This window comes from Hippocampus guttulatus, chromosome 21, assembly GCF_054856545.1.
Source record: "Hippocampus guttulatus isolate MCC_2025c chromosome 21, RoL_Hgut_1.0, whole genome shotgun sequence".
NCBI lineage: Eukaryota > Metazoa > Chordata > Actinopteri > Syngnathiformes > Syngnathidae > Hippocampus > Hippocampus guttulatus.
In genome coordinates, this window is record NC_141281.1 from 11,178,850 (window position 1) to 11,205,685 (window position 26,836).

The 26,836-nt window shown below is 44.4% G+C and overlaps 2 protein-coding genes across 11 annotated transcripts in view; one reads left to right on the forward strand and one right to left on the reverse strand.

The window, feature by feature from the left end:
• The window catches only part of atp8a2 (ATPase phospholipid transporting 8A2), a 45,055-nt gene extending 28,382 nt beyond the window's left edge, over nucleotides 1-16,673 (forward strand). For all 10 annotated transcript variants that reach the window (XM_086101310.1, XM_086101311.1, XM_086101314.1 and 7 more), the window contains 11 exons: nucleotides 712-822; nucleotides 3,249-3,323; nucleotides 4,392-4,514; nucleotides 4,833-4,911; nucleotides 5,402-5,463; nucleotides 5,684-5,740; nucleotides 6,925-7,032; nucleotides 11,098-11,186; nucleotides 11,256-11,360; nucleotides 14,482-14,573; nucleotides 14,731-16,673. In XM_086101310.1, the coding sequence (XP_085957436.1) occupies nucleotides 712-822; nucleotides 3,249-3,323; nucleotides 4,392-4,514; nucleotides 4,833-4,911; nucleotides 5,402-5,463; nucleotides 5,684-5,740; nucleotides 6,925-7,032; nucleotides 11,098-11,186; nucleotides 11,256-11,360; nucleotides 14,482-14,573; nucleotides 14,731-14,825 (996 nt within the window). In that variant the 3' untranslated portion in view covers nucleotides 14,826-16,673. The remainder of the gene's footprint in view (nucleotides 1-711; nucleotides 823-3,248; nucleotides 3,324-4,391; nucleotides 4,515-4,832; nucleotides 4,912-5,401; nucleotides 5,464-5,683; nucleotides 5,741-6,924; nucleotides 7,033-11,097; nucleotides 11,187-11,255; nucleotides 11,361-14,481; nucleotides 14,574-14,730) is intronic.
• A 1,795-nt stretch (nucleotides 16,674-18,468) lies between these two features.
• On the reverse strand, nucleotides 18,469-26,467 carry shisa2b (shisa family member 2b). Its single transcript, XM_086101320.1, has 2 exons — nucleotides 25,837-26,467; nucleotides 18,469-19,657 (listed from the first exon to the last, which is right to left on the reverse strand). The coding sequence occupies exons 1-2, from the start codon at nucleotides 26,132-26,134 to the stop codon at nucleotides 19,089-19,091; spliced, it is 867 nt and encodes a 288-aa protein (XP_085957446.1). The 5' UTR covers nucleotides 26,135-26,467; the 3' UTR covers nucleotides 18,469-19,088.
• Nucleotides 26,468-26,836: the final 369 nt, after the last annotated feature.

A 26,836-nucleotide genomic window follows, 5' to 3' on the forward strand; every position in this document is an offset into this window, starting at 1 on the left:
AAAAAATCTACATGTAAAAATGTTCAAATCTAACATTATGTCAATGAAAAAAAACTAATCAATAAAAAAATTTAAATTAGGAAAAATATTGTCATAGTCAAAAACATTTTCTTGAGGTGTGGTGCCCTCAAAAAAACCCCCAAAACAACATAAAATATAATCCCAACAATGGTGAATCAACCCATTTGTTTCAAACAGCCTCATTTCCATCATCATCAGGGTTTAAAATTCCCCAAAGCAGATAAAAAGGAAGACAAAAGGAATTTCAACCCTTAATTGCAGAGTTTATCTTGTCAGTGTGATACACACATGCACACACACACAGGCGGTGTCATTTTACACTGTTTTTTTTTTCTTTTTTAATCTTGCTGCCCCCCCGGGCTCCTCACACAATCTGCCTGCCGATCACGACAACACTCGTCTGCACTTTCCCCTTCATATTAGTCACAGTCTAGCTACTTCACGAAATTTGGATTTTTTTGAATTAAGTGCGTTTATAGTCGTACAAAAAAAATTGGATATATGTTCCTTTTTTAAAAACATTTTTTAACACCGCAACATAGCTGCTATTTAGCATTAGCCTTAGGACGGTGGACTGGGAGGCAAATTTGTTTGGGTGTTTAAAATGGAGACGTAATTCTCTTGATTTCATCTTTCAGTGTTGCGTTTATGTAATTCGTGTGTGTGTGTGTGTGTGTGTGTGATTGACAGTTCTCATACCTGGAGAAACTGCTGCTGGTGCACGGCGCGTGGAGCTACAACCGTGTCACCAAGTGCATCCTCTACTGCTTTTACAAGAACGTGGTGCTCTACATCATCGAGGTACACACACACACACACACACACACACACACACACACGCGCGCGCGCACAGACAGTTGCATGAACAGAGACGATTTGCAGCTGTTGCCCAACACGCTTGACAGTGATGGACGAGGTGCCCTTGTGGTGTCTGCTTTCTGTCTCCGATGCACAGGCGAAATGTTTAGATAGGCGCTGTTGAGACCTTGGCTCCGACAATCAGCGTTGTGTTTGTATTTGTGTGCTCCCAAAAGGTGTGGCCCTTTTTACAAAACAAGCACGAATCCATCGAGGAATGCGCCAATACTTGACGTCCGATACTATGAGAACGATACCGCAAGACTAGCCTGACATATACCATTGGCATAGAAGCCATGTTAGCCGCGACTTATCCTTACATTTTCCGATCCGCTTTATCCTCCCTAACCTCGCGGGGGGGGCGGGCTGGAGCTTATCCCAGCCGTCTTCGGGCAGTAGGCGGGGGGACACCCTGAACCGGTTGCCAGCCAATCGCAGGGGCACACAGAGATTCGCGCTCCCACCTATGGACAATTTCGAGTGTTCAATCAGCCTGCCATGCATGTTTTTGGAATGTGGGAGGAAACCGGAGTACCCGGATAAAACCCACGCAAACTCCACACAGGGAGGCCAGAGCTGGAATTGAACCCGGTACCTCTGCACTGTGAGGTTGACGCACTAACGAAATAATTTTCCAAAATTTCCGTCTGATATTTTTTTACTTCTCTGGAGGAGGGCGGGGGGAAGTCGATGTTTTAATTCAAATATGTGTGTATTTTCTAAATGTAGCATGGCCGTCATAGCAACTGAAGGGCCCCCAGATAGCAAAGGATTTCCCTCCCGTTTCAGGCTCTTTGTGTGTGTGAGATCAGCTGTCCTTGCCTGGCTGTTTTGAAACAGTGGGGGGGGGGGGCTGTCAGCTGTGCCCCCCAAACCCCCTTGACCCACCCCCTTCCCTGCCCCAACCGACTGTCTGTCTGACATTAAGGATGCCGGCAGGTGCAGTTTCTAATGGCACTCGTGCGTGGTTGCACGCGTTTGTGTGTGTGTGTGTGTGTGTGTGTTACTATCTCCTATGTCAGGCTCCGTTCAGGCCAAAAGGTGGAAGAGCATCTTGAGGGGAGGGGGGGAGGTCACAAACAACATGGCGCCATTGTCAAAGAAGAATGTAGCCACTGTGTATTGTACAAAATACAAAGAAGGAGATGCCGTTCATTGATTGCGCTTGGGTCACAGAAGCTCTCCCCGCTTGGCTTTTTTTTTCACCAAGACTTTATATGAAATTCAAAACGTAGCAAAGTATTATTGTCAAACACACGATGAATTTCTCTTTAGTAAGGCCATGTTGCTTCATAGTGGAAAGGTTTTTTTTTTGTTGTTGTTGTTGTAAAAGGTCATGTGATAGGAAAGAGCATTTTTTGATTGGCTGAGAATCTTACAACAAATTAAGTTTTGGCTTGCTTTTTCTATAAAAGTAACTGTTTTACACATCTTTTTCCCCAATTTTTTTCTCATGTAATATTACGGCTGAGTTCCGTTTGTTCCCCATAGAATTAATTTTTCAATTTCCTGTAAAAAATATAACTTACGTTTTTTTACTAGAATCATTCAAATAAAAATAAAGATTTTTACACTCTATTTCAAACAAAAATGATTCTGGAAAAAAAACTATTTATTTTGCATTGTAAATTAAAGGTTTTTTTTGGAGGGGGGAAATAAACTTTTCTTGTCATATTTTGACTTTTTTTCCTCCGATTTCAACTTTTTTTTTCTTAACATCTATTTTTGTGTTTCTTTATAATAACACTACAAGCATCACAACTGGATTGTGACTTTTTTGTTGAGGAAAAAAAAAAAGAAGCTTTTTTTTTTGTGTTACCTCCCGCTACAAATTGCCTTTGGAAAAAAAAAAAAGTACAGCTTGTAGAAATCTGACAATTTTGCATGACATGCTCCCTTCGGTTGCGAGTTTCTGAAGTCAATTAGGCAAAACCTCATGTTCGCGAGTGCGTTTTCACCACATTCCAGTGATGGATACCAGACGGCGCAATGGATTTGCAGGAAATCCGACATCCCGTTTGAACACTTCATACATCAGCGGCAGACGCGCTTTAACTGGAACGCAACCCAATCTGCGTGTTGTCTGACGAGCCTCATTTGACTTTGCGCTGAATGGCGCAAATGAAAATGCACACGCGACGGCGAACGTGCGCGCGTCTCCGTGGTCACTCAAATACGACTTCAGTCTTGAAATAAGCTTTTCTTGCAGTAGATCGGTTGCTGAATATCCAAATCAAAGTCCTTTGTCAGCCAAACAGCTTCTCTACAAGTGGACAACAGCAGTGCAAAAGCAGGAAGTTGTGATACCGAAAGGATGTCTGGCGAGGGTCTCCTTACCCACGTCGCTGTTGTTTTGTGTCCGTCCTCAGCTGTGGTTTGCCTTCGTCAACGGCTTCTCAGGACAGATCCTCTTTGAGCGCTGGTGCATTGGCCTCTACAATGTGGTGAGTAACTTTGGATGGGCGAGCCGTCGTCCGTTCGACTTGTCGACTGAGACGCTGTTCCAAACACATCTTTAGCCCACCCACCCACTTTTGGACAGGTTACAGCTTCTGGGGAAAATGTCAACTTTATTTCTGTCAAGATTATGCCTTATTTCTCAAAAATGCAACTTTTATCCCAAAAAAAAAAAGGGAAAAAAAACATTTTTTTTTCGCCTCCCCAAACTTTTTCTTGAACAAAAGATAAAAAAAGTTATAACATACTGTATATATTAATTTTATTGGACTGTTTTAATGGAATTAATACTTTCTTTTATGCAAATGTCTGACTTTTGTATTAGAATTTTTTTTCCATGCGATTTTTCTTGAAGATCAACAGGATCCTAAACTTTTCGTCCTAAAAAATACATTCTATAGCTTTTTGACTTTTTCACATAAATATTATTTTCTTTCTTGCATATTTGAATTTTAGGAGAAAATCTGCTTTTTTAAAAATATTTAAATATATTTACAACTTTAAAATGGTATGACATCTTTTTTTAATCTGAAAAATGTTGATTTTTTTTTCTTTTTGAAAATAAATAAATAAGATCACTTAGTTTGTTTGGAAAAGTGCTTTTTCCTCAAATAATACTTTTCCCCCCATGAGCAATATTGTAAACGCTTTCTCAGAAAATGACACTTTTTTTAACCTATAATAAAACTTTTTTTTTTTTTTAAATTTAAAACCTTTCATTCACCCTGTAACCTGATAACATGATAAACTGTCCACTGTCGTAATCACTGTCCGCGAATGGGTTAATCCACTTTTTTTTCCCTTTTTTTATTACAAAATTATTTCTCGAAGAAAAAAACCCAACACATTTTTTGGGGATGTTTACAACTTTAAAATCGTAAAAATGCATTTTTTTCCCCTCTAGTCATCAATTGTTGATACCACTTGGAAAAATACATACATTTCATTCCGAGTGACGTTTCATAATATGATGTGTGTGTGTGTGTGTGTGTGTGTGTGTGTGTGTGTGTGTGTGTGTGTGTGTGTGTGTGCGCGCGTACGTGCGTGCTTCCCAGATATTCACGGCCCTGCCTCCGTTCACTTTGGGCATCTTCGACCGGCCGTGCAGCCAACAGAACATGCTGCGCTTCCCTCAACTCTACCGGATCACCCAGAATGCCGAGGGCTTCAACACCAAGGTGCTCGCACAACCAACACACACACACACACAAAACACACAGTCTCGCTCGGCATTGGCACGGTCTCATGAGGTTTTGGCGAGCGCTGTTTGTTTGGCGCGCCGGCAAGTCAACAAGAGTGTCCGAAAGGGGCGGGCCTGGTCCGTTTCCATGGCGACCCTGGGGAGATTCATAGGTGGCGGATAAGGAAGTCTTTCTTTCGGTGGCTGCAGTCTGTCGTACATGTGTTCAATATTCACGTGTGTGTGTGTGTGTGTGTGTACAGAATGTTTTTATTTTTTTTAACGTGTGTCTGTGTGTGTGTGTGTGTGTCTTCAGGTGTTTTGGGGTCACTGTATCAACGCACTGATTCACTCGATTATTCTCTTTTGGTTTCCTCTCAAGATGTTGGAGCATGGTGAGTGTGTCAGCCTGAACGCTCATTGAGTCATATTTTTTTTCCTTCTATCATCTCTTCATTTCTTGGGGAAAAAAGTTTTCAGAATGTTTCAAAATAATTTTATTGGTATTTTTGGTTGGGATATTGTGATTTTTGTTTAAAAAAAGAGACTCCTAATGGTACAACTTTATTTTGTGTTCTAATTGTTTTTTCTTAAAATTAAAACTGCAAGTGGATGGATAATTTGAGTGGTTCAGAAAATAAATGTATGAATCATTTTCATAAATTATAACTTAGCAGAAAAAAAAACCCTTTGTGAATTTTGACCAAAAATTTGGGGTAAAACGTTTTCTTTTTCCTTTTTTTTATGCGTTCCAACTTTTTTTGCATTTAATATTAATGAGGTTATTCCGCACCTTTTTTCCGAATAGCGCTCTTTTTTTTATTTTTTTTAACCTTAACACAAATATAAATGTATGTTTTTGTGTGTGTGTTTGTGCGTGCACAGACTCGCCCTTCAAAAACGGTCAGGGCAACGACTACCTTTTTGTTGGAAACATGGTCTATACGGTAAGTTTTCTCTTCTTTTTTTTTTTTTTTTTTGCACAATAATCTGCTGGACTTTTGTCTCCTCCTTCGGAGGGGGGGCGCGCGCTACGGAGGAAGATCTCTTCCCGTCTGTGTCTGACACACACAATCAAAATGTTCCTCCCTAACACCCCAGTGGATGATTTGAGGTGATTTTGTGCTGCAGCGATCTGACACCGTTTGTCATTGGTTGTGTCTGCAGTATGTCGTCGTCACAGTGTGTCTGAAAGCTGGAATGGAGACCACCGCTTGGACCCGGGTAAGCGCATTGAGACCCTCTCACTTCCCCCACCCCCCCCCCCCCCCGGCCCCAACCAACCAACCGCCCGCTATGAATTATGGCTCGTATCGAAAGGCCAACAAGTGGAAGGAAATGCGATCGGGGGAAAAAAAATTTGCTTACCAATGTTTTTTCCAGGCACTTTTTATATGGGACAATATCAGCAATGGGAATAATGGAATTGGGGGTATTAAAAAAGGTTTTAAAAAGTATAATGTTAGAAGAGTACACCGGTAAAATTACAAGGAAAAAAAATAGTCATTTTAGTTGAGTAAAGTGCTAAAATTATGAAGGAAAATATCAAATATATAATTTTGCAAGGACGTATTAATATCCCAAATAAAATCTTAAATCTAATAAGGTTCTGGCTGAAGATAGACTGAAGGAAGATTTTTTTTTTAATAATTATTTTTTCCCCCCCAAGAAGTGCAAACCCTTTCATTTTAGTAGTTTTTTTTCTATTAAAAAAAGTTTTTATTGTACAATTTATTTTCTAAAAATAAATCTGAATTTGTCTCTTTTTTAATAATTTTTTTAAATTGTTCCCTTTTGTGATTTTGATTTTTTTTCATAGTAATTGTCATTTTCCTATGTGATTTTCTGGTTTGTTTTTTTTTGGTACGTTAAAAAAAATAAAAAATTGAATTTTACTACGACTGAAGAGGAAAATCTGACTTTCCAACATTTTCATCAAGACCTCTTTCAAAAATATGAGTCTTTATCATGGAATAATTTAGTTAAAACATTCTTAACCTTTTTTTCCCCCTCTCATAAAAAATAATTCTGAAACAGAATCTTACTCTCGCTTTAATAACTGAATATGATTCCACCTCCTGTATGACAAAACATATGGAACAGATCATGTGTTTGACACATTTGATGCTAAACAGCCACGGGCGGACACGCCACGCATTGCTATAGCGCCGTGAACACGGAAGCAGGGCTGCTAAATGTTTGGCAGGCACGCCAGATGCATTTCCACACGACGTGTCAGCCAACAGCTGAGCATGGAAACGGAACACAACTCACAGATGGACATTTTTTTTTTTTTTGGGGTGGCTTTTATGACTGGAATTGACACCCCTTGTAGCACATCAGAGACGTCTATATTGAGACCCGTTGACTATTTGCACTATTTGACCTCGTCATCCTCTTGTGTCCAGTTCTCCCACCTGGCCGTGTGGGGAAGCATGCTCCTGTGGCTGGTCTTCTTCGGGGTCTACTCGACCATCTGGCCCACCTTCCCCATGGCACCTGACATGCTGGGCCAGGTAAAGTCAAATCAACGATTGCCTATTGAAATGAATGGCAATGCCATTCAACCTCTCCGGTGCGGCCCCCCCCCACCCCAAAAAAAAGTATCATGACTTTTCATTTAACCCTAAAAATAACCTACATCTGGATTTTTTTCTCAAGTGTTTTTATTAGTCTTTGACATGGGGAAAAAAACGGTAAAAAAATGGTATCATGATTTTTCATTTAACACTAAAAATAACCTACATCAAGATTTTTTATCTCAGGTGTTTTTATTAGTCTTTGGCATGAAAAAAAAACGGTAAAAAAAATGGTATCATGATTTTTCATTTAACAGTAAAAATAACCTACATCAGGATTTTTTATCTCAGGTGTTTTTATTAGTCTTTGGCATGAAAAAAAATAATGATAGGAAAAAAAATGGTATCATGATTTTTCATTTAACCCTAAAAATAACCTACATCAGTATTTTTTTTCTCAAGTGTTTTTATTAGTCTTTGGCATGAAAAAAAATGGTTAAAAAATGGTATGATTTTTCATTTAACACAAAAAAGAACCGACATCAGGATTTTTTATCAGTTTTTATTAGTCTTTGGCGTGAAAAAAAAATAACGGTAGGGGAAAAAAAATTGCTATCATGATTTTTTATTTAACCCTAAAAATAACCTACATCAGGATTTTTTTTCTCGTGTTTTTATTAGTCTTTGGCATGAAAAAAAAGTAACGGTAGAAAAAAAACAAAATAAATGCTATCATGATTTTTCATTTAACACTAAAAATAACCTACATCAAGATTTTTTTCTCGTGTTTTTTTTAGTCTTTGGCATGAAAAAAAAACGTGAAAAAAATGGTATCATGATTTTTCATTTAACACTAAAAATAACCTACATCAGGATTTTTTAATCAAGTGTTTTTTTTTAGTCTTTAGGCATGAAAAAAAAATATTGGTAGCGGATGGCAACACACGTAGTGGTTGATGCACAACTGTGACATTAAGATTAATTCATATAAGTGGAAACAACATTTCAATAGCTGTCCACTTTAGTTACCGCTCTCCCTGAAAGGGTTAAAAAAAAATACTTGACGGGATTGTACTTTGCAAACACATCCCAATGCACTTTTCATCTGTTTACTGAATGCCGGTAGATGAGTAACATTTGAGACTATGACAACTTTGCATCAATATTTCATCTCTGGTTGTCCCGATCCGATCACATGATCCCAAATCAATCAGTGAACTATTTTGGACAGATTAGACCTTTGCGCGGAAAAAAAGACGCCACGGCCATGTCTCGATCTTTCATGGCATAGTTCAGCTGAGAACATGGAGTCTTCTGGTAGTCACTGTTCATATCATATTGTGAGCATTAAAGATTAAAAAAAAGGACCGGGTGAAAGTTCCCCAAGCACTTTTCAGTTGGTGCCATGACCCGGATCCATATAACATTTTACACTCGCGTTTTGCCTTCGAATACATTCACAAGGCCTTTTAAAAGTGTGTTGTAGTTTGCGTTGACTTGTACAATTGACGTGTTTCATGATCATTTTCTCGAAACGGCATCAACTCTTGACAAACAAGGCGGCGGAAAACCCGCTCACCACCACCACCGCTGATGAAAACATAGAATCCCTCCAGTAGGCAATCACGCAAAGCCGGAGAAAGTCGAGCCGGAACGACCGCACAGGAACTCGGCGTCAACAATAGATTGATTCGGCAAAACGCTTTGCCCATCGAGCGAAGAGGTCAAGCGGAACATATGACGCCGAGCAACCTGAAGACGGTACCGGCAAAATTTTGCGCAAATAGGCTTTCTCCGGTTTGACCTCGTGTTTTCATCAGTGGCGGGAAATAGCAGGCCGTTTGCTGACGCGTTTGTCAAGACACAGGTCCCGTTTTCCAGAAACTTGCCACGGACAGCCTAAAAGCCCTTTTCGCACTGCACTTGCTCCGCTCGAAAGGCTCACGCAGCAGTTGCGGAAAGACGAAGGCGACCGGATTGCCAGTGTAGTGTTGACGTCGCAGCGAGTAAGCAGGGGCGCGTTTGCTGCCGGGTTAGATTGCTAAGTGCAGTGTGAAAAGGGGGGTTAGCTATCATTCGATTTAGCAGGAATAGAGTGGTTACCACTATAGTTACTCGTCAAGACTCTCTTCCTGGGTGTTCCGTCACGGGTGCCCACCGGGGAAGGGCGTAAAGGCGGACTGGCGTCGCGCACCTGCCGCTTGTCACCCGAGACACCCCCGCCCCCGAACCCCCTACATCTTTTACTGCCCTTTGCGGAGGTGTTGACTTAAAAGGGGTGGGCTGCTGTTGCTCCTGCTGCTGAGGAGGGACAGCGGGGTGATTGAGAGAGTCGTTGTAGGGATTATAAAGACGGGCAGGGGGGGCGCATGAGGGGGGGCTTTAGGTGAGGCGGAAGGGACTCTTGGGGCCGGGCTCCCTCTCAGCCCATTAATTCAATTTGTGTCAGGGATCCGGAATGTGCTCAAATATCCCAGCAGCTGCTCCGTCTGACTGCGGAATGGTCAGGCGAGACCCCCGCAACCATTTTTGCAGCGTTACCCAATCCTTGATCTTACCCCGCCGCCCCCCCCCCCCCATCCCCACACAACTTTTTTTTTTATGTCATTCACAATAACATTGTCCAATTCTGCGGCTCACTACTCTAGACTGTATATTTCTACTTGAGTCGGAGCCCATGTTTTATTTGTGTCTCAACTGTGACTAATAATTCAAAAGCCTTGTTGGATGAGTTTATGCTGTCATATCTGGTTCCAACTGTTACCAGAGATATTTTCCTCCTAGTTTTTCTGCGTCTTCATCCTGTCCTTCCCCAGAGACGACCAAATTATTTATGTGCACTCTGTAGTTCCTTCTGCAACACAGTTGCTTCCAGCACGGATACTTTAACCGACTCCGACTCGGGATTTCGTCTAAATGAGCCTCAAGACACATTGCAAACTTACTTTTGTTGCCGAGGCGGCCCGAGTGTGGCGTCAAATGTTCGGATGACCATTTTCTGGATTCGTCATGAAGAAGGTTGCGCAAATGCAACTGGAAGGTTCAGCCCCTGACGCCAGTTGCATAGATCAGCATAAAATTGGGGAGAAAATTGTCTTTCTATCGTAACAGGGCACAGGAAAAACTCCCGAGGACAGAAAATCGTCCATTTTGGTTTTGAGCAGCTGTTTTGGACAAATTCCAGAGAAAGTCACATTTTGAGGAAAAATAAGCCCCTGACACCAGTTTTTCCATCCGTCCATTTTCTGAACCGCTTTATCCTCACAAGGGTCGCGGGGGGTGCTGGAGCCTATCCCAGCTGTCTTCGGACCGTAGGTGGGGGACACCCTGAACCGGTTGCCAGCCTATCGCAGGGCACACAGAGACGAACAACCATCCGAGCTCACACTCACACCCAGGGACAATTCAAAGTGTTCCATTAACCTGCCATGCATGTTTTTGGAATGTGGGAGGAAACCGGAGTACCCGGAGAAAACCCACGCAGGCACACGGAGAACCTGAAATTTGTTGTATATGTCTAGAAGAGTGGCCAGGTGGTCCAGTGGTTAGGGCGTCGACCTCACATTGCAGAGGTCACAGTTCAATCCCAGCTCCGGCCACCGTGTGCGGAATTTGCATGTTCTCCACGGGCCTCCGTGGGTTTTCTCCGGGTACTCCAATTTCCTCCCACGTTCCAAAAACATGCATGGTACGCTGATTGAACACTCCAAATTGTCCCTAGGTGTGATTGTGTGTGTGGATGGTTGTTCGTCTCTGTGTGCCCTGCGATTGGCTGGCAACCGGTTCAGGGTGTCCCCCGCCTACTGCCCGAAGACGGCTGGAATAGGCTACAGAACATCCCTTGTGAGGATAAGGCGGGTCAGAAAATGAATGAATGAATAAATGAAATGTCTAGAAGAGCACAATGCACACCAAAAAAAGTCTCAAGAACCCATGACGGAAATTGAACAGTAAGTCGGCCATTTTAGTTTGAAGCAGCTATTTCAAGCTAATTCCTTGACAATGCTACGTCAACGTATCCAAAAATAAAAGTAAGTAGTGTTGTGTGTGTTGTTGTGGCAGGCTGGCAGCGTGATGCAGTGCTGGTACTTCTGGTTGGGTCTGCTCCTGGTGCCCACCGTTTGTTTACTCAAGGACTTTGTCTGGGCGGCGTAAGTAAAGCGTACGAATATGATAGAAATCCATACGCCGGTATGTATTTCACCACGTTGGTTTCGCAGGACACGTCGCTCGGTGAGGAAGTCGCTGCTGGAGGAGGTGCAGGAGCTGGAAGCGCGCGCCGTGGACCCTGGCGCGGCGGTTCTGAGGGACGCCAGCGGACGCAGGTACAGCATCCCGGTCGTCTTGCCGTTCAGTTATTTGACCACAGCGGGCCACAGTGCACGTTATGTTCAACCAGTTCAGAGTAAGACACATGACACACACCTCCAAAATATTTGAAGATGAGAAGCTGTTACATTGTGGTGAGAATATCGATAACGGTGAAGAGACTTTATTTGAAAGTAGATTTTTATCATTTCAATGAATATATGCCCAATTTCAAATTTAAGACCCACCTTCCGGAATCATCCATTAACCTGGAAGTGGTCAAGATTTGACGTACAGTAATTGCCGTTTGTATTCATTTACTGTGGACGCGTTTTATTATTTTTTTTCTTTTGGTTTTATTCACATTTCTATTTCATATTAGATTTTTTTTTTTTTTAGTTTCCTCATTTAGTTCATTGTATTTATTTCTGTTTTATGTTAGCTGTAATTGTTTATGTCGTATGTGTATATGCCTTTTTTTTGTCAGTGAAAAATTATTATTTTTAAAATATTTTGCGTATTCTGTATTGGACATTATTTGTGGTCCGTTTCATTTTATTATATGTTTATATATTTTTTCTTTTTATACATGTAATTTTAATAGGCTATTTATTGCCAATATAACACATTTGAGAGATTCATTTCCAAATCCAGTTATTTCTTTTTGTTTGTATGGATTATCTGTTTAAATTTAGTATAGCCATAAAGTCACGCATACATGTGGTGAATGACTTCATTATAACTTAAATCATCGTCACCACCATCATCATCATCATCAGAAGCCAAGGCAAGGTCAACTTCCCGTAGAGGCGGCACAGAGGTAGTCGCTCCCGCGTGTCAACTGTCCCGCTGTGTGAACTCTGACCGCTAATGACCTTTCAGAATTTGTTTTTGCACGCTCATCGTTTCCATTTTCCCCCTCATTTTTTCAACAACAAAAAAAATGAAACGCTCCCTAGGTGGACCAATTTGACCTGCTGCACGGACCTGGTGTGTTGGTCTTTCGATAGACTTTCTGTGTGTGGTGTGTCTGTGTAGGAGTGCTAGAAAGTAAGTCGTTTGAAGCATTTGGGCTCCCGCATCCCAAACTGTGTCGTTAACACGTCGGCTGCGCAGATTTGCTTGCTGCACTTACGCGGCAATTAGCGCCCCTCCTTTCAAACGCTCCTTTATGCGCAGAGACAAGACGCTTTTCTATGAGCGTGGCCCCCCCACACCCCGCCCCCGCCTCCTTCAGGGGCCTGAGGTCTGCTTTCATCAGATCCGAACGGGGCGAGGAAGCTTGCCACTCATCATCCGGAATGAGAGAAGTTACAGTATAGCGTCCGGCGGGGCGGCGAGTTGTCAAAAGAGCACATCTGTGTTTGTAGTCTGGGAAAAGCTGAGGAAAGGTAGGAGGAGAATCCCCAGGGGAGAGTTGGAAATGGTGCACATCCTTTGTTTCTCGATTGAACGGACATCATTTGCGTTGGCCGCAGACTCACTAGTTTCCTCCCACTATTCCCTTTCAAGGCTTATGTTTCCAGGAAAGCCCCCTTGCTTTTTGCAAAACACATCTTTGTGACTTTTGAAGCATGTTTAGAAAGCATGTTAGCATGGTTTAAAATTATATATATAGATATACTGTATATATATCTTTATATATACTGTATATACACACAGTATATTACATTACACACACACACACACACACACACACAATAAGTGTGAATTGTATAACATTCCGTCAACTGTAGTACGGGTTTGCGCCCACACCCTGAAGAGTGGTGCTAGCTCACAAGCTAACAGGCTTCTGAGGTTCCTCTTTGTTGGGAAACGAGCGGCGGGTTCGTCCGTGCCGTCTCTTCCTTGCTTGGGAATTCAAATCACAACACTGCGTTGTTGTGTACTCAGAAATTAGGCGTTTTCGTGTAGGGCTAGCTAGCCGGGGAAATTAGACTGTTTTGTTGTGTAGGGCTAGCTAGCCGGCTAGCTAAATCCACACGGTAGCGGTCGAAGTGGGTAAGGTACAGTTTTGACAAATGGCCAAAGATCTTTCTTGGTTTTATTGTTTGCAGTGTATCTTTTAGGGAAGTGGCCAAAAAAAAAATCCTTTGAAGCTTTTTGGAAGGTTTTCCCGTCTTTTGAGGTGATTCGATTAAACAGGCATAATTTGCGTTAGCGAAAGCGTCCCTTCCCAGGAAACAGCTCTTGTTTTTGGTGCGTAGAGCTCCAGTCATCTACGTCACTGTGGACACGCGGCCTCGACGGTCACGCGGCCTCGACGGTGACGTAACAACGGGGCGTGCAAAGCCGTAATATGAGCGAGGCACGTCGTTATTTTTGCACGACTGGAGGGGTAGAGGAACCGTGACGGCGTGTGGTCTTCACACAGAGGGTCCAGTCTTCTTCTCTGAGAGTTGGGGAGTGGGGGGTGGGGGGGGGGCAATGAGGGGGCTGCAGAGTGGTTGCCCGAGGCCCGGGCCATTTTGGACGTCCTGTTTGATGCGAATATGCGCCACACAAAAACGGAGGACGTCCAACTGTACATGATCCTTCTTAGGCTGAATATCCAATGGATGATTAGAGAGGCATGTTTGATGATTTTTTTTTTTTTTTTTGGACAAATTCAAAAAGTGAGGGTCAACTTCTATTTGTTAGAAAATTTTTCACATTTTCTTATTTGAAGCTCGGAAGCATTTTTGCCAAATTCCAACCTGTTCAATATGTTGAGCAACTTCCGATTATTATTATTTATTTATTTTAATTATTTTGCTGGTTTTTCGGAATATATTTTTACGTGGTTCTGGTCCCTGATGCAAAAAAAAGAAAAATTACAGCCTACTACAAAAAAAAATGAGTTCAACTCCTGTGTGTAACTGATCAAAAACCAACCCCCCAAAAAACGCCACCACGTCAACTGCCATTTTTTTTTCCAGTTATTTTCAAGGACACTCTTGTTGAACCGCTTCGTCGTGCGCCGAGCTGTCCGACCTGCTTTCTGCTCCAGTAAACAGAATAAATGTTGACCCAGTAGAGTCAATAGTTAGCGCTTTAAGTGTGTGCCCACCCCACAACCCCTGCTCCCTCTTTTTTTTTTTTTTTTTTTAACCTTGGAAATGAAATGTCTCCTTCCTTTCTTCTGCCTTCTCCCCGCAGTCTAAACGAACGTGCCCATCTGCTGACAAGAGTCTTTAGGAAGACGCCCTCCAGCATCGGACGCTCCAACTCGCTGCAACAGCCCGTCACACGTGAGTACGCCGCACTTTTTTACCCTTGACGATCGGGAAAATCGGTCCGCTAACGTCTGCTTCACCGACACGCCATACCGCATAACCCCCCCCCCCCCCCCCCGCAACCCTCCTCCCACCACCCCCGCCTCGCATCCCCTCATCCATCCATCCACAGACGGCTACGCCTTCTCCCAGGAGGAGCACGGCGCGGTGTCCCAATCGCAGGTGGTGCGCTCTTACGACACCACCCGCCAGCGGCCCAGCATCTAACTCCTGAACTCGAAGCCCTCCCCCTCCCGCCCCCACACACACACACACGAGATGCCGCCACGGCAACAGGACTCGGCGCGTACGGATTCTTCCGGACTACGCTTTCAAAACATAACGATTTTACACAAGCGCCGCAAATCAGAGACTGCTCGGGAAGCCTGATTGGTGCGTTCCACTGTACCCGCCTGTGCATGTGTGTGTGTGTGTGTCTGTGTGTCAAACAGTCCCCCCCACACCCCCCCCCCCCCTTGCGATTCAGTCATCACATGCCGACATCAGAAGGGAACGGTGAGGGTGGGGGGTACACGTCCAAATAAACACGCACGGATGAATTCCATTCCGAGCGCTGCCAAACACCACAGGGGATGCGGGTGAGGCGGAACGCTTGGACCCCCGCCCACCTCCAGCATCACCCCCTCCCCCCCTACCTCCACTCCAACCGACTCCTGAAGCATCCATCTTATCGCCGCACTTCCTATCTGTGCCCATCTCCACTACTTGACTTTTTTTTTTTGTATGCCGTTTATTTTGCTTTGTCTGTTTTTTTGTTCTCAAACGTGCGAGAGCCGGAACGTTCTACCTGATTCTAGTACAGCAAGCCGTTGGAGAATTATTTGATGTGTTACTAGTGCGCTGAATTGTCCCTTTACTAGTACACTGTTTGTCCTCATCGGTAAGACAAGTCAGCACACAGCAAAGCAACTAGAGTGCACTTGTAGAATGACTGCCTTACAGGTTTGTGCATGAGTAGACCCCATAGGAGACACTCGTGGAACAACTGTGCTACTGTTTTTTTCCCACTATCGACTGACATTTTTGCACAGCATTTTTGAGCTCGGAGAATAACGAAAGGCGCATGAGTACTGACTGAGGCGCATTAGCCGAACTATCAAAGGGGCACTAGTAGCATCGTGAAGGTGGACTCGTAGAATTAGTAGAACAACTAAGAAGCACTAGTAGACAAGCTAAGTTGCACTAGTAAAACGATTAACCCTTTCGGGGACAGCGGTTACTCCAGTGGACAGCTTATCATGTTATCAGGTTACAGGAAAACGGGTTCAAGTGCACTAATAGAACGATGAAAGCAACACTAGTGGAATGACTAAGGCGCACTAGTACAATGATTAAAGCCCACAAATAGAACAATTAAGGCACACTAGGATAATGATGAAAGTGTACTAGTAGAATGACTAAGGCGCACTTGTGGAATGACTCGGGTGCAATAGTAGAATACTTAAAAATATGAATATAATAGTACAACAACCAGAGCCTGCTAGTAGAGCAACTAGCGCAGCCTGAGTTGTGCTGTTCCTACTCCCCCACTACCAACAACTCGTAGAACAGTCACATGTTGATAGTGAGGCAAAACTGCACTGGTAGAAAACTCTGTGCTACCAGTACGTCGAGCGGCATCCGCTAGCTAACGTCGAGCGCTTCACGGGGAGCACACAGACTGTCAACTAGTGTACGGCTGTGCCTCACAAGTTACATGTAGTTGTTCTACTAGTGGGGCAAATTGTTGAGTATTACCAATTGTCTTACGAGAGAGGATAGAGAGGGTGGTGGTACCCAGACAAATCAGCACACTAGTAGGCTATTGACTAAATGCTGAAACGGCTTTCCACGGAACGCTAGTATGCATCCAAAACAAGAAGGGATTTTATTTAATTTTTTATTTTTTGGGTCCCGTCGTGGATTTTGGTTGTCTTTTTGTGTTTGTGAATGTGGCGTCTTGTCGCGCGGACGGCGCTTCAGGAATGTGACAATGACGGCTTGTCGAGAGGGAGGACGGGGGTTGGCCCGGCCGTCCACCCGAGTCCTAATCATTAAATCGAATCAATCCCAAAATGCGTCCGCCTCCTGCTGTCTGCGTCTTCCCGGCGCCTAAAAGAAGTCACGCGATTGGCCGGTTTTCACAAACGACGCGTTTGTGCTGCGTTCACGTGGTGAATGCTAAAGAAAGATGAAAAGTTACACTAGACAACAGCAAATTGGAATCGGAGATGTCTTCGTGTGTCCCGAAACGCATTTCTGACTCTGATTTCAAGAATGTGTTAATTTTTTTCTAGCGCATCAGGTATTTGAGGGGGGGGGGGGGGGAGGGTTGCAGGATTCGTATTTTACCATACGTTGTCATTTCTAGCCATGACGTTTCCAAAAAAGAAAAACCTGTTGCTGAACCTAACCTAATATTATGATATTCCATTATATATTATCATTATTATTATTATTATGAGGGAAACCTGATGTGCTCAAGAAATAAAACAAAGCCATATTCAGAATCAGTGCCTAAAATAAATCTTTAAAAACTTTACATCTGACATCTGATTAAAAAACAAAAAAAACCCCCAGTGTTATTACCCAAAAAAAAAAAAAAAGCTTTTTTACACAACCTGGTTACGTTTGGAACACGTTTTCCCGGAAGAAGTGAATTGAGGAGTTCCAGAGTCTTGCTATCATAATACTTAAAAACAAAAAGCTAACTTTTGTTGTTGTTGTTGCTTATTTTATTTTAGCCATTTTTAAAAATGAAAATGTGTAATGGATTGCTTTTTAAACGGTTGACTTTGCATTTTTTATCTTATTTATACTTGCATAGTTTTATTGGTTTTAATGAAATCATTTTTGTCAATGTGAAAATTTAGGGGTCGGCGACATAAGTAAAATTTCTCTTGCCATCATGAAACTGTGTGCGTCCGTGCGTGCGTGCATACACTACAATAGATTTGATTGTTGTATGGTTCTCATGCGCTCCATCCCCAAGCTTTGCAGCATCAAATTTACACAGACCTTTAAAATGACCCCCTCCCCACCACACACACACCTCAATCTCTCTCGTGTCCAAGCGGAGATGCCTTTCCCGCCCACGTTCCTCAACGTGCAGCTGCCGCAGTATGGAGAATCCATTCACTCCCTGCGCCAGTAAGTACGCGGCCAGCCAAAATCGCACCTCCTCCTCGTTTCTCCCGCCGTGCGCGTCTGATGAAGTGACGGCAATTTGTCCCAGCGTTCGCCGCGGGTGCTTGAGCCGTCCGCCAATGTGTCAATCGTGTCTTGCAAGGGGATAAAGAATATGACCCAAAAATGTGGTATAGCGCTTGTTGAGCTGAAAACCAGGGTGGGCAATCTACGGGCCCGTGGTCTAGAGTAAGAGGGGGCGCGCCAACACATCGGCGTGATGTGCATGGTTTAAGAAACTTGTCATAAACAGCACGTCACGTTTTAGGGAGTATAGTTTGTGAAAGGCTTCTCTAGAAATATCCAAAAGGCTTTGGTTTGATTTTTTTGATGCATTTTGGAGTAGAGGGGGTGCACTGGGGGAGAGTGTAAATAATAATCCATCCATTTTCAACACCGCTTATCCTGAACAGGGTCGCGGGGAGTCTAACCCAACTCATTTTGGGCGGGAGGCGGACCCTGAACTGGTCGCCAGTCAGTCACAGGGCACATATCGAGACAAACGACCATTCACACCGTCACTGAGTAGGAACCGATCCCACCACGGTCAGGCGAGCGTAGCACTGCACCGTCAGCGACTGTAAATAATAATGACGGCTCTAAAAGTATCCAACAGACTTTTTCGTCTTGTTTTTTTCATGTATTTTGATTGTGAAAGTTAGCAAACAAGATGCCAGAAGCTCCCTGAAAATGACTCGTTTCTTTTATTTCATTCCATGGTCTTAAAAAATGGTAGTAGTGCACCGCCGACGACCCAAGCTATATTGCTGCCGATTGTGCAGACCAACTGCACATTCCTGCATTTGGAAGGCAACGGGCGACTGCTTGTTTTCTCGCCAGATGCACTGAACTGTGCGAGTGTTAAATCGAGTAACACACCTCATGGGAGGGGGGGGGGGGTGCGGAGCGAGGCGGGAAAAGGAGGGTTGCAGGGGGTGGGGGGCTATCGTCTTCAAAGCGCCGCCGAGCCATCCTTTGGTTGACGTCGCCGCTTTCTCACGCCGGGGTGGCGTCGGGAGAAACGATCCGGAGCGTCACGGTCCGTGCGCCGCGCTTACTTCATTAGCGTTTAAATAGTCTGGAGGGAAGACCGCGTGCGTTTGCCATCGCACCTTACAAACGCGCAGCAAAAAAATCAACTCGGTCATCACCGCTACAAACACACGTATCTTTCATTCTTGCAAGTATTTCGGAACCCACGTTTGTCAGCTGAGCTCGGCTCATTCACGACACCAAACATCAGGAGGCTTACGAACGGGCCGGGGGGGCGCACCAGAGCCCTCTCAGGTAGAGCGAGACAAGTCGTCACACAGTCACCGGAGGGTATTTCTGCTCACTGGGGCCTCCAGCTTGAGCGGGAGGGCAAGGGGACTGGAGGGGTCTATACCCGCCTTGGTTGGGGTCCAGAAATGTGGGGGACACCGGATGGGCGTAGCCGATGTACTGCGGATGCAGGAACTGTCCCTGGTGGGGCATGATCTGCGTGGCCTGCTGGCAGTTGAGAACAGAGAAGTTGGTGGGCATGTTGACGAAGACGCTGGCGTCGGGCGGCAGGCAGCAGGAGGCCTGCGCCCTCACCAGGGGCCCGGGCGGCAGGGGCCCCGGTCGGGTGTTGGCGGATGGGGCGGAGGAGCTGGACGACGTGGCGGTGCTGGATTGACGCGACGACGAACCCCTGGAGGTGCCGGCGCTGGACATCATGGGGATGGTTTCCAGGAGGCGGCCCTGGAGACCCCCCGTGCCGCCGCCCGTCGCCGACGAAAGCTCCTGCTTTGGGCGCAGGCAGCGACAGCAGCACATGGCCACCGCCGAGCCCACCAGGATGAAGGCCACGAACACGGAACCCACGATGAGGAAGGGAACATAGATGGGAACTGTGGAGGGAGGCGACAACGTTAAGAACCACACCACAAAAGACATTTGAAGTCCAAACGCCGCTTCCTGCCTGTCCTGACGGGTGAGTGCTGATTGGCTGAGACGGGGACACAAAAAAGCTTGCCTCGTTTGGAGTGAAAGGTGCGGCGAGATTTGCTGCCCAGGGAGCTTGAGACTCTCATTAGCACTTCTCGACTTTGTTTTGATCTCGTCCTAATCCTCAGCGCCCCGCCGTGTCCCCTCTAGTCCTTTGCGTGTGCGAATAACATGTTGTTGGGTAGTTTGTCACGGTGTGTTGATAAATATGGGTCATTTTCACGTTATTTGATCAATAACGGGAAAGACAGACCCCACTGAATCTCATTTAGGAAGCTAATTCATTTTACTCAGATTTGAATTCTTGGCAGTTGGTATCAATCAAAACATAATATGAGTCGTGTTCTGAAGTAATATTTTTTGCACTACTCCCAAATATAATGATTGCCAAAATGCATTTCTGAAGATGCTCACATTTTTTTTTGGTATATATTGGATTTTTCTTCTATTGCTTCATATAGCACACCACATAAGAGAATTAAAAAGATCTCCTTTGATTGGCCATGACTGAAGTCGTCTCTTGACCTCTCCCACAACAGCGCAGCCCGCCCCAAACCTTTGAAGCAAAACGCCCTCTCCAAATGTTCAATAGTTGGTGCACAGCTCTTCTACCCAACAGCAACAAAAAAAAAGCGGAGCAAAGCATTTTGGGTATTTTTAAAGGGAGTCGTTCCCAAATTCTTTTCGCCCTCCCTTAAGATTTGGACACACCCTTTGCGCTATAAACACCCAGAAGAAACAACACGGCGAATGAAAACCTTTTCAATCAGCCTTTCGCAAACTTTTTTGGGGGTGGGGGGACAGTTGGCACACCGCCATCTTACCTCAACACAGCCTTGCAAAATGCCAAAGTGGTCTTACATACTTTTAAAAACAAAAATACAGTCAAAACAAACCTTTTGGATACTCCATGTGTACCTAATGAAGTGGCCATTGAGCGTAAGCCAAGTGTGTGTGTGTGTGTGTGTGTGTGTGTGTTCGAGGAAGGGGGCGGTGGAGTGGGGGGGGGGGGGGGGGGTTACATTCTTGAGCCAGTTATTCCTGGCCGGACTTTGCAGCGCTTGGCTTGTGCTTCAAGAAAGCATTCAGCGTCCAATGATTTAATGAAAATCAAAGAAGCGCGCCCGTCTCGTTTGGCTGACTTTGATATCCAACAGAGCAAGTGAACGGCGAGGGAGCCACCTTTACGAGGCCTTTACGGGTGTCCGTTATTTTGCGCTTGAAAATAGATTTTTTTTTTTTGTTGTTTCAATCCTATTTAATGAGTGAGATTACAAGTTGCTTTCGGCTTCTCGAACAGCAAAGAAAGGAGATGACACGAACCACAGAAGTAAAAGAAGAGGACATGCGGGGAAAGCAGGGGCGTGCAGGCCGGGGGGTGTCAATGGGGCGGCTCCCCCGACGCCTGTCGGCAAAATATCTTTCACGGGTATCAAAAAGGCTGTTTATCCTGGGTATTTTTTTGGGTCTCGTTTGGAAAAATTATGTCCAAGAATGGTTCGCAATGTGTTATTTTATCACGGTTCATTTGAACGATTAATTGAATTTGGGCTAATGGCATGAAAATCGAATTATTACCTCGCTTCAAAGTCGCACGTCCTGAGAAAGTGAAAACTTCACCTTACAATGATGGCTTCACTTTTCACGCTGTACGCTCTGGCGATCAAAACAATAATGTCTCACATCACGTCACGAGCGATTTTCTTGCGTTTTATCACGCACCCATCCACCCCTCCCCTCCTGTAGGTCGTCAAGTTATTTTCCATTCTCAGGGAGTGTTACGGAGCGTAACGTGGAGAGTGAGGCGACTAGCTCCGGTTTCCTTTTGTCTGCAGGCTCCTTTTTTTTTTTTTTTTTTTTTTTTACTCTCAATGCCCATCAAAAGCAGAGGGGTCTTAGCACAGATTACAGCATGTGAGGCTTCTGACTTTAAAAAAAGTAGGAGGGGCATGCGCGATGAAGAAGAGGAGAAGGAGGGCAGGTGACACCAAAGCCAGAATTGAGGTGTCAACTTCGAACATAGCTCACCCGACACCTCACTCCCAATAAACAGCTTCTCACAGGAACCCTTTCTATAAGTCTGTTATGGCTACACATATAAGGGTAATGTCCCTTGGGCATGGGTGGGGGTGGGGTCACTGACCTCTTTTCCTGTACTTATATGGGCATCGAGCGCCCTGCTTTCATCAGACCAATTGTATGCTTTATCAGGGTTTTGTATTTGTTTTCATGCTTTCAACCTCAAGTCCATTCGCTGAGTTTTTTTATGAACATGGTATCCTATCAAAGTTGCTTCAGGTATCATCAAATTTGACAGTGGCATTGTGAATCCTGCCCAGATAGAGGTTTTTCTATCCCGGACTATTTGAGAAGCTTCATAACGGTCACGCTGCTCCAGCACGCAGAACAGTTTATGCTGTTCCCTTGGAAATGCGATCATTACAAGCAGTGGTTGTGGTTGATCAAAATGTTGTCACGTTAAATCGATGACAGACGAGGGAAAAGATGACGGAGGCTATTAAAATTTTGAAGTGGAAGCGACGATGTAACGTACATATGGAAGCACACACACTACTAAATACTACTACTACTAAATAGCATGCATTCATTACAATAGAAGCATTGAACAACCTGAAGTCACGAGAATTACCAAATACATTTAATAATGTCTTGGATACAAACCAGGACTGAACGACTTTGAAAAATAATTGATTGCAACTTTTTTGGAGGGGGGGTCAATATTGCAATTGCGAACGACTATGCGATTATTTTTCCATTCGTCCTCTTCCCATCCATTTTTTGCCCAACGATAAATGAATCCTGACGAAAATAAACAACATCAGGCATATTGAACGTAAATGTTGGGCTTTTACAGGTTCGGCTTACTCTTTCTTTTCATTCTACGACATTGCAACGTCGATTTGAATTTGATGAATTGTTCGGCATGAATACAAGCTCCTTCGAATAATGAAGATGCATTCGCATGCGAATATCCCCTCGCCTGATTACCTATTCGTCTGTGCACATAAACGTAGGCCTCTTAATCTGTAAATCTCAACTAACCAGCAACAGATGCCTGAGCCAAGAAGGAGATTTTTCCACCACTTTAAAAGGTTAAAACTGACGTCACGGCTGATAAACGTCGTCCGATAAAAGGCGCACTAAGTCTTCAAATATGTATGAGTGAAATATACAAATGTTTTGCAAATGTGTTTTTTCACAGCCCCCCCACCCGTCACACACCTGTCGCCGCTCCATTTTTGGGAACACAGGCCGCTCGGACCCGTGCCCTCTGGGCATTCTCCCGTTGCCTGAACGCCACATGTTTCCTCATGGCAGAGCACATTAATAACGTCCTGCCTGTTAGCCATCAAAGCCGCTCTGTGTATTCTTTGCCTTGAGTGATTAATAGCCTGTAAAGCGTCGGAAAATGGATAAAATGCAACTGAGCCTTGTACAAGGTGGAGGGGGCGGGGGGGCAAAAATGTAAGGTTGGCCGGGAGCCAGCGGGGTGAAATGTACACAGCAGTTCCTGCAGTCATCACAAATTAGGGTCAGATATTTAAAAAAAAAAAATGGACCTCCATTGTCGGGGTGCGCAAAATAAAACGAGTAAGAGCGGTCTGGATTAGTAGAATTTTTACGATTTACAAGTTTTTGGTGAAGGTCATTGCCCACCCTGTCAGCAAGCTAACATATTTGGCCCTTTATATGTACATTGCCTGCTAGCGGGTAATTTATTGAAAAAGGGGCAAATGCGTAACCAATATTTATTTCTCACAGCATAATATCTACTTCATACAAATGTCCACCCTGTCATCACGAAACATCAACTGATATAGAACCTTTCAGAAATTTGAATTGTAGATATGACCACGGCACAGTTAGCTTGCTAACTTGCCAAACTAAAGTCCACAATGTGCTCACTCATTGCTAACATTAGCCCAAAATGTCCACCCTGTCATCACGAAACATCAACTGATATAGAATCTTTCAGAAATTCGAATTGTAGATAAGACCACGGGACAGTTAGCTTGCTAACTTGCCAAGCTAAAGTCCACAATGTGCTCACTCGTTGCTAACATTAGCCTAAAATGTCCGTCCTGTCATCGGCCACCCTGTCAGCGAGCTCACAGATTTTGCGTTTCAAACAACATAACATCTGCTTAATACAATATTTTTAATAGAAAATACGTTTTGGTGAAATGGGGATATTGACTCACTTTTTTGTTTTCATTACCTTATTTATCACTGGAGCTTTTCAAGACACCTGCTTTAAGTCGAATATTTAAAATCTATATTTTAATAGTTGTTTTTTTTTTTACAGTTCATCGACGTCATCGTAGTCAAAACAACTATTTCATTTTAACGTGTATTCACTCAATCTTACAGAATGCTCAATCCCTAGGTGGCCGAGGACAGTGAATCCCTGGAAAGCACACGATGGCTTTAAAAGTTGGGAGGATACCAAAATGAAAGGCGATTTGAGAAGGTGCATATGTTTTAACGGGCGGAGCTGTCAGCACTTTCTCGTCTCGGCGACCGTCCACGATCCACTTCAAGTCTCGACTTGATTCCGGCAGTGTCCGAGAAACGCTATTCTATTTTTAAAAGTGCACTTTAGGACCATTTGGGAGCCCCATATAGCGTTTTTTTTTTTTGTTTTTTTTTCTCTCTCTGCTGTCTGTTGTGCAGCTGTTGCTGCCAACCTGCCGGCAGCTGATCCTCCTCTCAACAAGGGGGCGTTCTTCACGGGAGGAAACTTGGAGCCGTGTAATTGCACAAAATCCAATCTTAAAACCTCGGGAGAGTTAATCAGAATAATCTCACTTCAGATGTATTTCAATACAACACATCCACACGGCTTTCCAAAATCATCCACACATTTTTTGACGTGGTCGGCCTGTAGAATTCCTCTTTGTGCTTTGGATTTCTGTCTAAGGACCGCCCGCCTGCACGGCCTGACTGTAGATGAGCTTTTCAGACTTTTTCAATGTGTGCGAGATCGACAGCTTTGTCAGGATGTTGAACGGCTGCATGGGTGACATTTTTTTTTGCGCCAGAAAAATACCAAAAAAAAGACTGCATTTTAACTATTTTTAAGGGTCGGGGTCGGGCGGAGGTAGTGTGCCAACTCTGTCAGGATGTTAAAGTAGTTTGGGAAAGACTGGTCTTAAAGTACCCCAAAAGAAGCTTTTTTTTTTTTTTAAACAATTTTCATGATGTGTGAAGAGTAGAGCGGGTGCGGCCATTTTTTTCAGGCATGTTGGAGGGGTTTCGCGGCTTAATAACTTTCCAAAAGACTGCCAAAAAGCTTTGTCTGTACATTTTTTTTTAGGTTTCGGTGTTTAGGGTGAGTGTCTGGGCGATGGGGTGCGGCAACTTCGGCTCACCTGTTTTCTGAAGCTGAGCCATGATTGTTTGTGAACTGAGACCTGAGCAACTGTGATGTCATTTTCAGTCATCAACAATTGGCAAAATGGCCACCCCACATAAACTAAATATTCATTACAATGCCATGTTTTAGACTCGTAGGGCTGCATTGAACGTATCATTCTAAAGACATGTTAGGGCTTGACTTCTGTTTAGTTTTGAAAAGTTTGTACTTTCTTCCAAAAAGCTGTTTCCTTTTTTTTCTCCTTTTTTTTGCATGACCGATGTGGCGCCTCAACTCTGTTAAGATGCTGAAGTGGGTGCGTGGCTGAAATTCTTTTTTCTAAAGTCTACATTTCAACTTCTCATTGTGTGTGCAAGGTTGAGGGAGACACCAACTTTGTCAGGATGTTGCCAGGGGGTGCGTGATTGAAAACGTTTGAAGAAAAATGCCCTTTAGGTATCCCGAAAACATAGTTTTTACATTTTTGAAAGCTTTATGTCGAGATTTCAAGGGTGCGCCCCTGAACGAAAGCTGCTCTAATTCTACCAATATTGTATCTAATTATTTCTGCACGCCAGTGACTACTAATGTGTAATTGATTACATTTTGTTAATGACTTTTCTAACTCATACCCAGCACCATTTTCAGAGAAGTCCTCCGCGGATTTTCTTTCCCCTGTTCTGACTAGTGTGCGCACGCTTTTACCTGCACCCGAGTCCTTGGTCTCCTTGCCCTCGGCCCCGGGTTCCAGGGCCCTCCTGTCGTTGTCGCAGCTGCCCTGGTCCAGCCTCGCGTCAGTGCTGGAGCAGCAGTAACGCAGCTCACACTTCCCGCAGCAAATGATGGCGTCCACGCCGTCTATCTTCTCCGGGCACTGGAAGCCTTCCTTCCACGCTCCCTGTGCGTCGTGCCACCCGTGGCAGTACTCCCCGCTGGCCTGCACGTCGATGGTGACCAGGAGAAGGGTCACGACCACGGCGACCGGGAGTCCTGCGGCCCACATCCTCGGGCGACGGAAAGAAAGCCCCGCCGCTAGGATTCACCGGAACGATGAGGGGAACTGTGGGAATTAAGAAAATGAGTGATGCACAACTTAGGCGCTGGCATTTATTTGTGAATTCCCGCGCGTAGTTGCGTCTCCAGAAATCACTCCACGCGATTATCCTCCCGGGATTAAGTTTAGTCTCCCAAGTGCGAGTTTTCTGCGTTAAATCCAGTCTGGGCAAACAGTAGAAGAGTTTCCAATGTACTCTGCGAGTGTCCGTGGGGTCCTGTGAGCGGCTGTTGCAAACGTGAGTGGTGCGCTTCGCATGTTGCTGGGACGCCCCGACGAAAACAGCACAAGGGAAGTCCAGGACCTGTTGGGTCAATCCAAGCTGATGCGCGCGGCACATCCTACATTGCGTCACAAGTGGGGCGTGGGGAAAGTCTGGAATGACAGCCGGCCAGGTGAAATAGCACCAGGCAGATACGATTAACTTTTTGCATCCAAGTGACTATCGTTGTATTGTGAATGTATTGATTTGTGGAAATAATTATTCATATAACAGCACTGTCTGCATTCGGGACTCGTGTAACTTTTTCGAAGTAAATGTGGTGGCCCACGTCAGGGAAGTTTCTCACGTGAATGGTAACATTGCCATCTAGCGTACGAATGTGCTCATTACACTTCGGCTCATTGATAATTGTCTCATTCTTCTATGAA

What these genes read in the sequence shown, in the direction of transcription:
- shisa2b (XM_086101320.1), bottom strand. Translation starts at nt 26,134, where the DNA reads ATGTGGGCCGCAGGACTCCCGGTCGCCGTGGTCGTGACCCTTCTCCTG. An exon ending in GACCAAGGACTCGGGTGCAG is followed by an intron (nt 19,658 to 25,836) that starts GTAAAAGCGTGC and finishes CTCCCTCCACAG; the next exon opens with TTCCCATCTATGTTCCCTTC.